The sequence below is a fragment of the Sorex fumeus genome, unplaced genomic scaffold (assembly GCF_029834395.1).
Source record: "Sorex fumeus unplaced genomic scaffold, SorFum_2.1 ptg000015l, whole genome shotgun sequence".
NCBI classification, from domain to species: Eukaryota; Metazoa; Chordata; class Mammalia; order Eulipotyphla; family Soricidae; genus Sorex; species Sorex fumeus.
In genome coordinates, this window is record NW_026606072.1 from 18820893 (window position 1) to 18835226 (window position 14334).

Sequence of the window (14334 nt, forward strand, 5' to 3'; positions counted from 1 at the left end):
GATTTGATTGTTCATCCACACATAGCTGGGCTAGGGCTTAGTAATGGCAGCAGAGATTGAACCCAGGTCAGCCACAAGTTAGGCAAGCACCTGACTTGCTACACTGTCTCTCTAGTCCCACCATCTTTGGTTTTATAGTAAATATTGCTGCCATTAGTTTTGTATTATAATTTAAAAGACTCTTAATGAAGTATACCAGTTACCGAGAAGTATGTACATTGGAAATTTTAACTGATGATGAATTTGCTCATGGGTTGTTGTTTATGTTTTTATTTCTCCCACTCAGATGACAAAATTCTACAGATCATCACAGAATTGATAAAAACAGAGAATACTTGATTTAAAATTCTTGGTCGACCACTTGAAAATTACAGTGAAGACGCATTCATGAAATTATGTGAAAATAAACCATGCCATTAAGTATTTCAGTACTTAAAATGTTGGTATTAGCCTAATTAGAGATGGCGGGGGTGGGGGGGAAAGGCACATACTTTAAACGTGTGTAATTTTCTAATTCCTTTTTAATGATGATTATTCTCAGTGTATTTGCCACTACATTTACAATAAATTCTTTGGTACCATCTGTATTTTATACATCATTTTATGCCTATGTGTCTGTAGTACCTGTTATTTAGCATTAAGTATCTGTATTTGCCTTTTTCATCAGTGTTTCAAAGTTTAGATCTCCTCACCTAGAAGGGAAAAAGACCTGCAAAACCAGTTGTAATTACATTTCCATGAAAAGGAACAAATTCAAAATTCAGTTTTTAATGTTTGATACTCAAAACCAAAATAGTCATAGTTCAGTGGGGAGGGTGCTTACGGCCTACTTGGGTCTGGTCTCCAGCACCCGATATGGTCCCCTGAGCACAACAAGGTGTGGCCCCAAAACAAACATAAAAACTCTAAGTGTACAATGAAATAAATGCCACCTATTTCAGTAACCTTCACTAAACATAAAGGTGGAGTCAAAAAAACAGCAAAAAGGTGGATGCTGCTTCAGCCTTAGGAGGAGAGAAGTCCCACCAATTTCCTCAGTTCTAAGTTTGACGTCACTGCGCTTGAACCCTTTTGTACCCATAATTATGTCAATACAGTTGGTGGCCTTGAGATAGTCTTGCTTAGTTATTTTTCAGTGGTTTCATTTGTCCCATTTTGGAACTCCATTTTGAATACTTAGAAGACTTTTCCTTTCATTTCCTATCAAGATTGTTAAGGTGCTTCAAATATAATTCATGTGTAGACCAGATTTCAGAAATCCTACCTGAAGAACAATATCCAAATTTTATATAACCATCTGTTTGACTCCTAAGTACTAATATTTGTTGATAAATCAATAGTAAAAGCTGTAACTTTACATGTACATGGAAGTGAATGTACTTAATAGTAATCTCTAGGTTTCTGCTTACAGTAGGAAGATAATGAAAGCAAAAAGTCAAATTTGACTGATTTGGAATCTCTAACCAATTCCATTAATAGCAATGAAAGTCAAATTGGGTAGTAGAGGCTGTTAAATTTGTGACATACTAGAGACAAAATGTGGAACTCCACAGGTAGAACTTTAGTTCATTGGTCACTTTGTGCATGAAGCAAGTTATGTTCAGGTGAGTGTGTGAAATCCTCACAACCTTATTAGATACTACATTGTCCCCACTTTATAGATTAGACCTAGATAAGCAAAATGCCTTGTCTAATAAGTTCAGACTGGTATTAAGCAGTAGAAGTAGAATAGCTTCAGAACCATTTCAGTTTACGGAATGTAACCTTTACTCTCTTAAAACTGGGAATTTGAGAAGCAAGTGTGGTGAGATCATGGACTCCTAGAAAGAAAAAAGATGATCTTTCTGAAATGTCCAAAAATGTTTACACAGAGGCAGCTGGAGCCAAAACAGGCTCTGACAGGAAGATAGGCGGAGGGATTAAAGTGAGGGGGGAAAGTCATAAAGACTGATCCAAAAGCAACCTATCTGCCACTATTTAATTTTGGTTTGAGGGGCACACCCAGCTGTGCTCAGAGTTTACTCGACGCTGTGGTCAGGGATCATTTCTGGAGGGACTTGGGTGACCATAAGGGATGCGAGGGATTGAATCTGGGTTGGCTGCGTGCAAGGCAGAGGCCATTCCCCCTGTACTGTCAGCCCCATCTGCCACTTTTACCACTCCATCGTCTCCTGGATGCCAGGCACTGAATTGTGTTCACTGAGCATATTTGTTGGGAACTTCCATACACTTTGATAGGTAATAACTGCAGAGGAACCAACAAAAGTTTCTTCATGGATTCTGGAGGAGGAAGGTGATAACAAGTAAAACTAATAGAATTTTCAGAAGATGTCATGATTCAGTGTTCAGTGAGAAACGGCAGATGGGACAAAGACAAAGCAAGGTGTTGGCTACACAGCTAGCTTCTCAGGCAAGCAAAGGGACTATGTTTCATTCTCCTTTGGTGAACTTATCCACTTGACTTTCTCCCCCAGTAGGAAGGTGAACAAAACCATGTGTGACATCCTCATCTTAGGCAGTAAAGAAGTTTGCCAGGTGCTCTCTTAAATACAGGACTGGACGCATAGAGCTACAGAGGGTGACGCCAAACTCAAGCAGTCCTGATCCCTAACTCACTGTTAGAGAAAATCTGGCCAGGAGAGCTGGTGGTGGGCACAGCCTTGCACACGGTTGATCTAGATTCAATCCCTGGCACCCTGTATGGCCCTCCCACCCCCTCCAGGAATGATCCCTGAGCAAAAAGCCAGGAGCAAGCCCTGAGACTGCCAGTTGTGGCCCAACATCCATCTCCTGGCCCCTGCAAAGAAAAGGATGTATATAAGCAATGTACATTCATGTTTTCTGTGTATGTTTAGAATTATGCAAGGTATCTGAAAGAACATTAAAATATTTTCTGTTACAAAACTGTCAAAATGTCCTATTTTAAAACTTACTATTCACGGGGCCTCAGTTGCCGGCACCACCCGAAACGCACTAACCCAGTTACGCAAGTGCTAACCCAGCAGCTCTGCTGTTGAGGAAACCCAGTATCCCAGGAGAGCACAGAACCTCGTGCACCGCCATCAGGTGTGCAGCCCTAAAGTGCGCAGGACCACAACCAAGTAGGCATGTTGCCGCAACAGCAAAAAGAAAACAGAAGGGAAATAAATACAATTTTTCACCCCCTGCCAGATAGATTTTTTTTAAAGGAGTGATTGGTTTTATTTATTGCTTTTTTGGATCACACCTGGTGATGCACAGGGGTTACTCCTGGCTCATGCACTCATGAATCACTCCTGGTGGTGCTCCAGGAACCATATGGGATGCTGGGAATCGAACCCGGATTGGCCACATGCAAGGCAAATGCCCTACCCACTGTGCTATCACTTCAGCCCCCAGACAGATTTTTTTAAATTCTCTATGAATATGAAATATGAAGTATGAAAATGTTTCCAACTTTATTGCAATAAACAGGCATTTTCTTTTTCTTTTTTCATGTCTTTTTTTTTTTTTCTTTTTAGAGTCACACTTGGCGATGCTCCTGGCTCTGCACTCAGGATTTACACTTAAGTGGTGCTCAGGGAAGACCGAACCTAGGTCAGCCACATACAAGGCAAATGTTTGCCTTACTATTGCTCCGGCCCCACACATTATTTTTCTAATCAGGAAGGTACAGTAAATATTAATGGGAAAAAAAAAAAAAAAGGCCAGACAGACACAGGACAGATGCTGAAGGAACTTGGGAAGCCGAACAGAAATTGACTCCTATGGTGAGGGTTCTGGTTGGCACAATGGAGGGTTCTGGTTGGCACAAAGCCACAAGCTGCTGTCTTTCTGGTTTGTTTCAGAGTGCCTGCCAAATCAGACACACCCTCTAAAGATGTCACTTGGGTGAAAATCATTTTTACATTCTATGTTAAGCTAACATTATGCATGTCTCCTCCTCCCAACCCCCAAACATACTCAACCAGTCTTTGGGTTAGAAGCTGATGTTGACATACAAGGGAACATACAAGGGAACAAGACAGGTGCTCCATAAAGGCTTGTACATGTGTTCATCCACTCTGCAATGCAAATAGCAAATAAGACAGTGATAGAGAAACATGGGCTAAAACGCTCAGGGAAACTGGCAATTTGTCCATCCCACCAAAAGTACTAAGAAACATGGCTAAAGATACAATTTTAACATCCAAACTTGTCTGTCACAGGGGAAGAAAATCAAGCCACTCCATCTAATCCACATTGTTGTGCACTCAGAGACTGTGTGAGGCGGGGGAGGAGGCTTGGGGGACAATTGCCTGCCCCATGCTGAGCGCTTTTGTTAACTTCGCCCCTGGGTGCCTGTTCTCACAAGCTCTAAGAACATATGACGAGGCGGCCCTCAACAGCTGCTCTGTTTTGATCTGTACCCTATGATTTGACATCCAAGTAGGCACAGTACATATTGTGCCCTTCAGCCTGCCTCTTTGTTGCTTTTCAATAGGACCAGCTTCACTTTACATTTGGGACAGGGGTTTGCTTACTGTGGTCTGAAGATACTAACTGCTGCCCTCTTTGTTTTCTGGGTGGTAGAGAAAGACATGCTAGACCTTCTTTAATACGGACACCTGAAGTTATGGCTCATGTAGGATGCACCACGGACTTACACCAGTGAGCTGGCCCCTCATCATTTAAAGAAGTGCTGCTGACAAGAATAACACAGAGGAGCTTAATCTTGCATTTGTTTGGGAAAGATCTGGAATACACAGTGAGCTGCACCATACACTCACTCCTCTGCAGAAGGTCTAGAGATAAATACTTTCAGATAATTTCACTCTCATGATGTAAATACTTGTAGGAACCGCCTACCCCAACCCCCACTGCTACACCAGAAAACACTGCTGCAGCCCACCTCAACAACATACTGACTGAAGTAACGTTCGAAGAGAGCCATAGCGATAGCACAGCGGGTTGGGCATTTGCCTTGCATTTGACTCACTGGAGTTTGATCCCCAGCATCCTACATGGCACCCTGAGCACAACCTGGAGTAATTCCTGAGTACAAAGTCAGGAGTAACCCCTGAGCACAGACAGATGTGGCCCAACCCTCCCCTCTCCCAAAATAAAAGAAAAAGAACTCTCACTTGAGGAATGGCTTTGTGCAACTTTGAGAGCCAGAGATGGAGAAGTGGGGGGTTGGCTCAAGGCCTCCCAGGCATAAGACTGTGATGCCTGTGCTTCGTCTGTGACACCCAGCGCTGCAGATGATTGGGAGCAGCATAGGGGATGGGTGTGTACAAGAACCACAACTGGGAAGGTGTGTGACCTCCAGCAAGCACCATGGTCAGAAAATGTACCCTTGGCGAGCATGTGTGGAAGCTTCTGCAGGCATCACAGGCAAACAGCACAACCGGCATCGCAACTAAAGTCGTGTGAGCCTCCACTGGCCAAGTGTGTGAGTACCACACTGACCCTGTGGTGGCTCCTCCTTCCCCTCGCCTTGGGCCTCCTTTCAGAGCACAGGCCCCCATGGTAAATACTTTCCCTGGTTCTACCTCAGCTTTCAACAAATACTGGAGAGCTCATCCGATTGTGAGTACCACAATCGGATGAGCTCAGTGTGTGTGTCACCCCTGTCATTCCAATAGCAATGAAGGGAGGGGAGAGACAGAGAGACTCAGCAACACATACAAACTGTTCAAAGAAACATCTCCAGCTCTTCTCGAAAGCAGCCTTACACGCGGGGCCATCAGACTTTCAAATGTCTACACAGACCCGACTACTGTCCGAGGTGATATTCACTGTTTTACTTCCTACCTCCCCTTTCTGGGTCAATGAGTCTTATCCACTGCTGCAATTCCCAACACATAGTAGGTAGTCAACACTGGTTTCAAGGGGCTGGAGAGATGGTACAGCAGGTAGGGTGCTCGCCTTGCACCCTACTGGGTTCAATCACCAGCACCCCAGTTGGTCTCTCTGAGCCCTGCCAGGAATGATCCCGGAGTGCAGAGCCAAATAACCAAAAACTGACAGCAGGCTGAGCAGAGCAGAGAACCACAGCATTCAGGGATGGTTAGCTTATAGTAACCAGAGAGGCTTGTTTTCAAGTTTCCTTTGGTGGTTTGTGTTAGACCTGCTACCTCATGTGAAAGACATGAGTATACCAAAAATTGAAGGTGGAAAGAAAACCACAGGTCTGTCACCACTGAAGAACCAAGACTCCAGATTCCCTCATTCCTCAGGCCAGTTGTGTTCTGAGTCCTTCTCTTCACTCCCCACAAGGCTGTTGGAGATGACAACTGGAACTCTTCAGCCAGTGTAAAACTGTCTATTCAGCACCAGTGCTATCTTTGAGAAGTTAAGGAAACTGTCCCTTGCATTTGTTTTTGTTTTGTTTTGTTTTGTTTTTGTTTTATTTTTGGGTCACACCCAGCGATGCACAGGGGTTACTCCTGGCTCATGCACTCAGGTGCTCAAGGGACAATATGGGATGCTGGGAATCAAACCCAGGTTGGCCAATTGCAAGGCAAACACCCTACCCACTGTGCTATCACTTCAGCCAATGTCACTTGCATTTGTGATCTGCTCTAACAAGGTGCTTGGTTCTAGATATCAGACACAGTCTGTGGTCATGGTACTTCATATCTTTCTTACTTTCCCCACCCTCAAAGTCTTGCTTCTATCCCCCTCCACACCTCAATCCTAAATCACTGGACCTCTTGGTACCTCTTTATGCAAGGCCTTGCAGACTCACTGCAAAGTCTTCAAGGTTCATCACAAGAAAACAAACCCACACTGACCCTGTGGTGGCTCCTCCTTCCCCTCACCTTGGGCCTCCTTTCAGAGCACAGGCCCCCATGGTAAATACTTTCCCTGGTTCTACCTCAGCTTTCAACAAATACTGGAGAGCTCATTCCATTTTGCTGTAACAATTTCATCATACATATATGTGAGGAAAGTCCATGTTATTAAAATTCCATATAATTCTTTATCCCATCATCAATGGATTAAAAAAAAACTTGTTATTTTTATATTTTAGCTGTAAATGTTGCAGCATATGTTGAGGTAAATAAAACTTTTTATGCTAATATTCTCATATTCTTTGTTTTTGAGTCACATCTGCCTGACTGTCCTCAGGGGTTAATCCTGGTTCTGTGCCCAGGAGCCACTCCTGATGGCGTTTGGGGGACTATACAGGATACTGGGGATCGAACCTGAGTCAGGCACATGCAAAGCAAGTGCCTTACTTATTATATTCTTATTTTCACATGAGTGTGTGAAAAAATAGCTCCAGTTCCTATTTCACAATTTGAGATAGATTTTTAAAAAGCAGAATTGTTGGGTGATATGGTACTCTCCTATTAACTTCATGAGGAAACTCTACCATATACGTGGTGATGTTCAAGGGAAACTCCTGACTCTGCACTCAGGACTAACTCTTAGAGGTGTTTGGGGGACCATATGGGATGCCAGGGATTGAACCTGAGTCAGTCATGTGCAGGGCAAGTGCCCTATCCACTGTGCTATCTCTCTAGCTCCGCTTATCTACAGTTAAACCCCTTCCTTATATTCTTTAATATACTCTTTAAAAATTATTTTTGTTTGAAGCCTTTTTATATTGTTATATCACTTTGTTATTGTTTTTTATCATTTTGTTTTGTTTGGGGGCCACACCTAATAGTGCTCAGGGATCACTTCTGTCAGGGCTCAGGGAAGACTATGGGGTACCAGAGATGAATCCTGGGTTCGCTGCATGCAAGGCAAGGGCCGACAACCCCCTTCACACACAGTCGGATCTCTCCAGTCCTCAGTCTGTTATAAGTGTGACTCTCCTTTACCTAACAAATACTCAGTTACATTTGGGTATTTCTTTTACGTTTGAGTTGATTTTTCCTTTTTTTTTTTTTTTAGAATTTCATATTAACTGTTTTTGTTTTTGTTTGGATGCCACACCAGGCGGGACCCACAGGCTGCTCCCAGTGATTCTCATGGGACCAGATGGCGCTAGGAATGAACCTGTCTGCAAATCACGCACCCCAACCCACTGGGCTATCTCCCTGGCTCTGACTAGTAATTTCTATGTATTGAATTGAGCAGCTGTTTTTTGTTTTGTTTTGTTTTGTTTCTTAGCGTGTGCACAGGCATTCTATCAGAATTGCAGACTGCATGGTACCCGTTATCTACCCCTCGCTTGATGTCCTTATGAGTCTATTTCAATGACTGGCATTCTACTGCCTGCTCTGGTGGGGCTCTGAGGCAGCAGGGAGGACCATGCTAGGGGCACTATGAACATAAGCCTCCCAAGTGACTGCTCTCTGAGTTGTGAGCAGGAAGACCTAAGACTGACCGGATCCTTCTCCAGGCGCCCCCACAGTCTGGACGTTCACAGCTGCTTGGGGTTAGAACATGCTCTAGTCCTGCTGTGCAGTTTCCACAGCCCAAATCTTCTCGAAAGTGCTGATCAGGAGAGCAATCTAGGAGTTGTGGTCCGGATTGTGGTTCGGCTGTGCAAGCCCAATAGTAGTTGTGGCTGAGTACGAGGAGCATGAGTCTCAAAGTTTACAGGTATAGTCAGGAAGAAAATAATTAGGAAAGCTAAGTAAAGTACAAAGAAGTTCATAAAAAAAAAAAAGAAAAGAAAATAATTAAAGTCTCCCTTAAAAAAATGGATTGCAATTAGGATGCTGTGGGCCCTAGTTAGAAGGTGAAGATAATGCCACGAGGGCCCCAGGCCTGGCTACAAGAGTTGCCTGCCGCGAGCTGAGAGGAGCCTCGCTCAAGAGCATCAGTTTCCCACACACTCCACAAATACCCCCACCACTATCCCCCACTCCAGTCGCCTCACCTGGGGACACAGGCTCCAAGCCCCACCATAGATAAGTCCACACCAACAGCATAAGCACCATATGGCAGCTGTAGGTAACCTCGCCCTCAGCCTTGGTTCACTTTGATATACCCTGTCAATGAGCAAATCTCATTGGACATTTCAATACCTGAGAGGTAAAAGAGCAAGAAAAAACTTGCTTTTGGGGTTTTGAGGTTTGAAGATGGCTCAGTGGATTAAGAGCCTAAGGCAAACCTGGGGCTATGAACTGCCAATTTCAACAGCCTGGAGGTCTGAGGCATCCCTGTGAATAAAGACAGAATGGAACATTTTTTTCTTCCCGTGGATTTCTAAAACATTTCTCTCGTTTTTTTATCCTGATTTCTTTTTTGTTGTTTTCATTCATTTTGTTTTGTTTGGGGGGGGGCATACCTGGCAATACTCAGGGCTTATTCCTGGTTCTGGACTCAGGAATCATTCATGGCAGTGCTTGGGGGACCATAACGAGATGCCAGAAATCTAATTTAGGTCTGCTGTGTGTAAGGAAAGCGTCCTACCCGCTACACTATCATTCCAGCTCCAAAAGTTTGTTAGGTTTACTTTTGTTTTTGTTTTTGGGCCACACTTGGTGATACTCAGGGATTACTCCTAGCTCTGCAAACAGGAATTACTGCTGGAGGTACTCAGGGGACCTTAAGGGATGGTGAGGATCAAATCAGGGTCAGCTGCGAATAAGGCAAGTGCACTGCCCACTATACTATCTCTGTGGTCCTTTTTTTGGTTTCTTTTACAGACAGTCTACTTTGGCTTTTCTCCAAGAAATTCCTTGTTCTCCAAGTTACGGACCCTTTTCTCTGTAACCTGGTCACAGCTTAATAAACCTATAAAATAAATACAAACATCAGAGAGTAAAACCAAAGGAGAGTTCAAATGTCACACAGTGAGATGAGGACTATTCCCACTAAGTCAGTCAGGACAACCAGTTTCATTCAGGCTATGATCTCGCTTGAAGAAACGCTTCCAGGCCCATGGAGGCAAATCACCCAGTTCTCTGTTTCAAGACGGCTGCACCTTGGACACCCCTCTGACACATCAATACTTCTGTTCTTAGCACACTTCCAGATTTCTGGATGTCCTCTCCTGAGCCAGGCCTTGGAAGGGCATGCTGCTGCTGGAGCTCACCCAGCCTAATGTCATGCCTTCCCCCTAAAAGCAGGAACTCAACCTCAGAACATGGTGAAGATCTATGTATGCTGTATAGAAGTCCTGCTTCCTATCTGTTAGCCCAGGTAATGCTTAGGGGCTTGGGTAGTCTCTAGTAGTCTCAAGTTCACTACCAGGAAGACATGCCTTCCATTTCAGATGAAGATGAAATCCAGTGGAGCTGTAATAAAAATGCAGCTTCCTTGCTTCCTACAGCTATAAACCTACCAACATTGAAGTTTTGTTTTATATATGTATATATGTATATGTATATACACACACACACATATATATATATATATATATATATATATATATATAGCAGAGCTAACATTAAGTGCTATGGCTTATCTAATCCTTAAATATTTTACAGAATACTCTTACTACCACATTTTTTTTTGCTTTTTGGGTCACACCCAGCAATGCACAGGGGTTACTCCTGGCTCTACACTCAGGAATTACTCCTGGTGGTGCTCAGGGGACCATATGGGATGCTGGGATTCTAACCTGGGTCGGTCGCATGCAAGGCAAACGCCCTACCCACTGAGCTATCGCTCCAGCCCCAAACACTTTTTTTTTCTTTTTGGGTCACACCTGGTGATGCACAGGGGTTACTCCTGGCTCATACACTCAGGAATTACTCCTAAAAGTGCTTGGGGGACCATATGGGATGCTGGGGATTGAACCCGGGTTGGCCGCATGCAAGGCAAACGCCCTACCTGCTGTGCTATCGCTCCAGCCCCTCTTACTACCACATTTTCTTTTTATCAAATAGCAAAACTAAGAAATTCAAAGGCCCATTTTCTTGCCCAGCTTTGCAAAGCTGCAATGCTGGGCTTCTTTTTTTTTTTGAATTTATTTTTTATTAGTGAAACACCATGAGGTACAGTTGTAGATTTACAAATTTTTGTGCTTGGATTTCGGTCATACCATGATCAAATACCCATCCCTCCACCAGTGCCCATTTTCCACCACCAAGGATAATATCCCTCCCCCCCCCACCATTCCCCCCATCCCCCCCTGCCACTGTGGCAGGGCATTCCCAATGCTGGGCTTCTAAACCCAATGAATTTGGTTCCAGAACTCAATCTCTTTTGTTTTGTTTGTGGTGGTGCTCAGCACTTACTCCTGGCTCTGTGCTCAGGGATCACTTCCAGCAGGACCTCAGGGGGGTCACCGGCAGCTGTGGACAAGGGAAGCTCTTTACTATCTCTCTGGCTGCTGAGCCAAAGCTCCAGCCTGCTCCATGGGTAACGCTCATGCTTGTCAGACAGCCACAGGTGGGAGTGAGCTGGAAGAGAAAGCATCTGTATGCATGAGGGGAGAGACGAATCACTTGAGCGTGTGTGCTGAACCCTTGGTGAACTAAGTGGAGCTGGCAAGGTGCCAGGGCAGCAGCAGCAACAAAAGGCCCGCTCCTCCCCCTGTGGAGACTGGTGGGCACTGAGATAGAAGTCAAATATCTGGCTTCAAAAAATGCGCTGAAAATTTCTGCCCTTTGTTTATTTACTAAATACCAGCAAAACTTGTCTGACTTCAAGTATCTTACACCTGAAGATCTGGTGCTGAAATACACTAATAGAAAGTAGAGTACTATATAAATATAATTTTAGTGACATCAAAGATGTGTTTGCAGTGCAAACAAAGTTGTTTCACATGTGGGCAGTAAACTACTTGCTTTGTTTACAGAAACAAAGTACTGTGAATAAGTGTGTAATTCCTGATTCAATTCTATACTGGATTGGGGGTAGAATGAGGGTGGAAACTTTGACTAAAGCTAAAGCACCAAATTGGGTTCAACACCACAACCTCAACCCCCTGCAAGAACACTTTGGTCCCATTACTTGAATAATTCCTTATAGAGGCAGAAGGTCTACCAAAAAAAAAAAAAAAAAGACAAAAAAACAAAAACCCAGGGTCAAAAGTGGTTAAGCAGCCTTCATTAGAAAAGTCTGGGTTTAAATAAATTTTACATTTTTACAGCAGTTTAGGTTTCCCTAATGACTTTAAGGGTCCAAGAACCAGAGAACTTGGGAGACAGGAATTCATTCGAAAAACCTTTAAAGAGCGACAGGGAGTAGAATTAGGGTGACTATAATCCCTGGTGCTGCCCACATGCCAGTACCCAGCCCCAGCAGTTATACAACTCAGTGGGGCAATCACTAATAGCCCACCAACACAGCCAGCACAGGTTCCTGGTGAACCCCCATGCAAGCACGACACCCAGAAAGTACACAAGCACCAAACTAAAGGAGTCTGACCCTCCGTGGGCTCTACAACTAAAATATGCCATCCTCAGCAAGAACCATGGGCAAACGTGCAAGCACCACCCCATTGGGTGTGGGAGAGACCCCTAATCTTCACAGCAATGATGGGAAGGCGGGGAAATAAATAAAAATCAGACAGATCATCTCTTTCCCTTGGTGGGGCATCTTCGGAGATTTTGGATAAAGTTTGGACATTTAATGTTACCTGCAAATCACTGCACAATCTTGAGATATTAACCTGGTGATTATAGAGCAAGGTGCCAGCCTAAGTGTCAATCCTGAGCCAGCCATCTACTTGTCATCATGACCTTGGACAAATAACTTCTTGTCTTTATTTCAGCTTTTCTATCTGTAAAATGGGAACAATATCAGAATCTACTTCACAGAATTGCCGTGAAGAATAAGCACAGTATTCATAAAGAGTTCATGGCATGCAGTACAGGGTATAAAACACATTTTTAAAAAGTAAGGTAAAGTAAAGGTAAAGGCCCTCCCGTTGATCGTCGATTTGCTCGAGCGGGCCCAGTAACGTCTCCATTGGAGACTTTGTTGTTACTGTGTCTGGCATATCGAATACTCTCGGTAGCTTGCCGGGCTCTCCGAGAGGGGCGGAGGAATCGAACTCGGGTCAGCCATGTTGGCCACTTGTAAGGCGAACGCCCTACCCGCTGTGCTATCGCTCCAGCCCATTTAAAAAGTATTGGCCATTATTCCCCTATTTCTCTTTGTTCCTTTCCCCAACTCTGGATTCCAGCCATTCTAGGTTTTTTCATTTTAGAGCCACAATTGTTTGTGCTCAAGGCTTACTTCTAGCTCTGCACTCAGGGATCACTCCTAGCAGTGCTAAGGGGATTATATGGGGTGCTGTACTCATCATAGAACACGGGTTGGTCACATGCAAGGGAAATGCGCTACCCACTGTGCTATTGCTCAGATCTCAGTGAATCTGGTCTCAATGGGCTCTATCTAGACGGTCCCAGCAATCATGCTTCCAGACCTTCCCACATCCTGCTCCTCAACATGGAATATTCTTGCCCAGAGACTCTCTTTTCTTTCCACATCACTAAGTATAACCATCAGTTGCTTTAGGAAGAATTTCCAGTCCAATTTTTTCTATCTTGGGGCTGCCCCAGCACCCAAATAAGCTTTTAGATGTTAGGAGGCCCGGATTATTGTTTATTAGATAAACAATCACTGTCACTGTCCTCCCATTGTTCATCGATTTGCTCGAGCGGGCCCAGTAACATCTCCATTGTGAGACTTGTTGTTACTGTGTTTGGCATATCAAACACATCATGGGTAGTTTGTCAGGCTTTGCTGTGCGGGCGAGATACTCTCAGTAGCTTGCGGGGCTCTCCGAGAGGGGCAGAGGAATCGAACTCAGGTTGGCCATATTGGCTGTGTGCAAAGCAAACACCCTACCTGCTGTGCTATCCCTCCAGCCCAGATAAACAATAAATAATCTTTTTATTTAAACTTGTTCCCATGTCAAGTTTGAATTGCAATCAATTAATAACTATGAGGATAACTGTGTCTCAAACAGTATTTAATACATACTTATATTAGTTTTGTTGCTTTTTGCAGTGCTGGGGATGGAGCACAGGGCTTTACACATGCTAGTGATCTTACACTAAACTTGTGTGTGTGGCATTTAACTGAGGGTTGTGTATCTTAACTGTCAATACCAGATCCAGGAGAGTCTCCCTCACAGCCCTTATGCCACTATGTCAGCTCTGAAGAGCTGTACCCATTAGCCTTCCCTGCTCACTATTTTAGACCTGGCTTGACAGGCATCCACAGATACTGAGAAATTGATTCATCAAGCCAAAACTCAAGCACTACTCTTAAGAGTTCACAGACAGTCTTCATGGAGAGGTATTACAACAAGGTTCTACCAACCTGGTCACATGTTGGTCACATGTGACAATGCCCCCCTCAGAACAACTCCACTTCGGTCCTGCCAGTGAGACCCCAGTGAGGGCATTAAGGTGTCCCCACAACTTTATATTTATTGTTATTTATTTTGGTTTGGAAGACACCAGTAATGCTCAGGGAATCACTCTGACAGAACTCAGGGGACCA

General features: G+C 44.1%; 1 protein-coding gene across 2 annotated transcripts in view; it reads left to right on the top strand.

Annotated features, from left to right (window-relative positions):
• DHX29 (DExH-box helicase 29) overlaps positions 1–599 on the top strand; it is a 48747-nt gene extending 48148 nt beyond the window's left edge. For both annotated transcript variants that reach the window (XM_056112145.1, XM_056112146.1), the window contains exon 27: positions 287–599. In XM_056112145.1, coding sequence (XP_055968120.1) covers positions 287–339 — 53 coding nt within the window. In that variant the 3' untranslated portion in view covers positions 340–599. The remainder of the gene's footprint in view (positions 1–286) is intronic.
• The last annotated feature ends 13735 nt before the right edge of the window (positions 600–14334 follow it).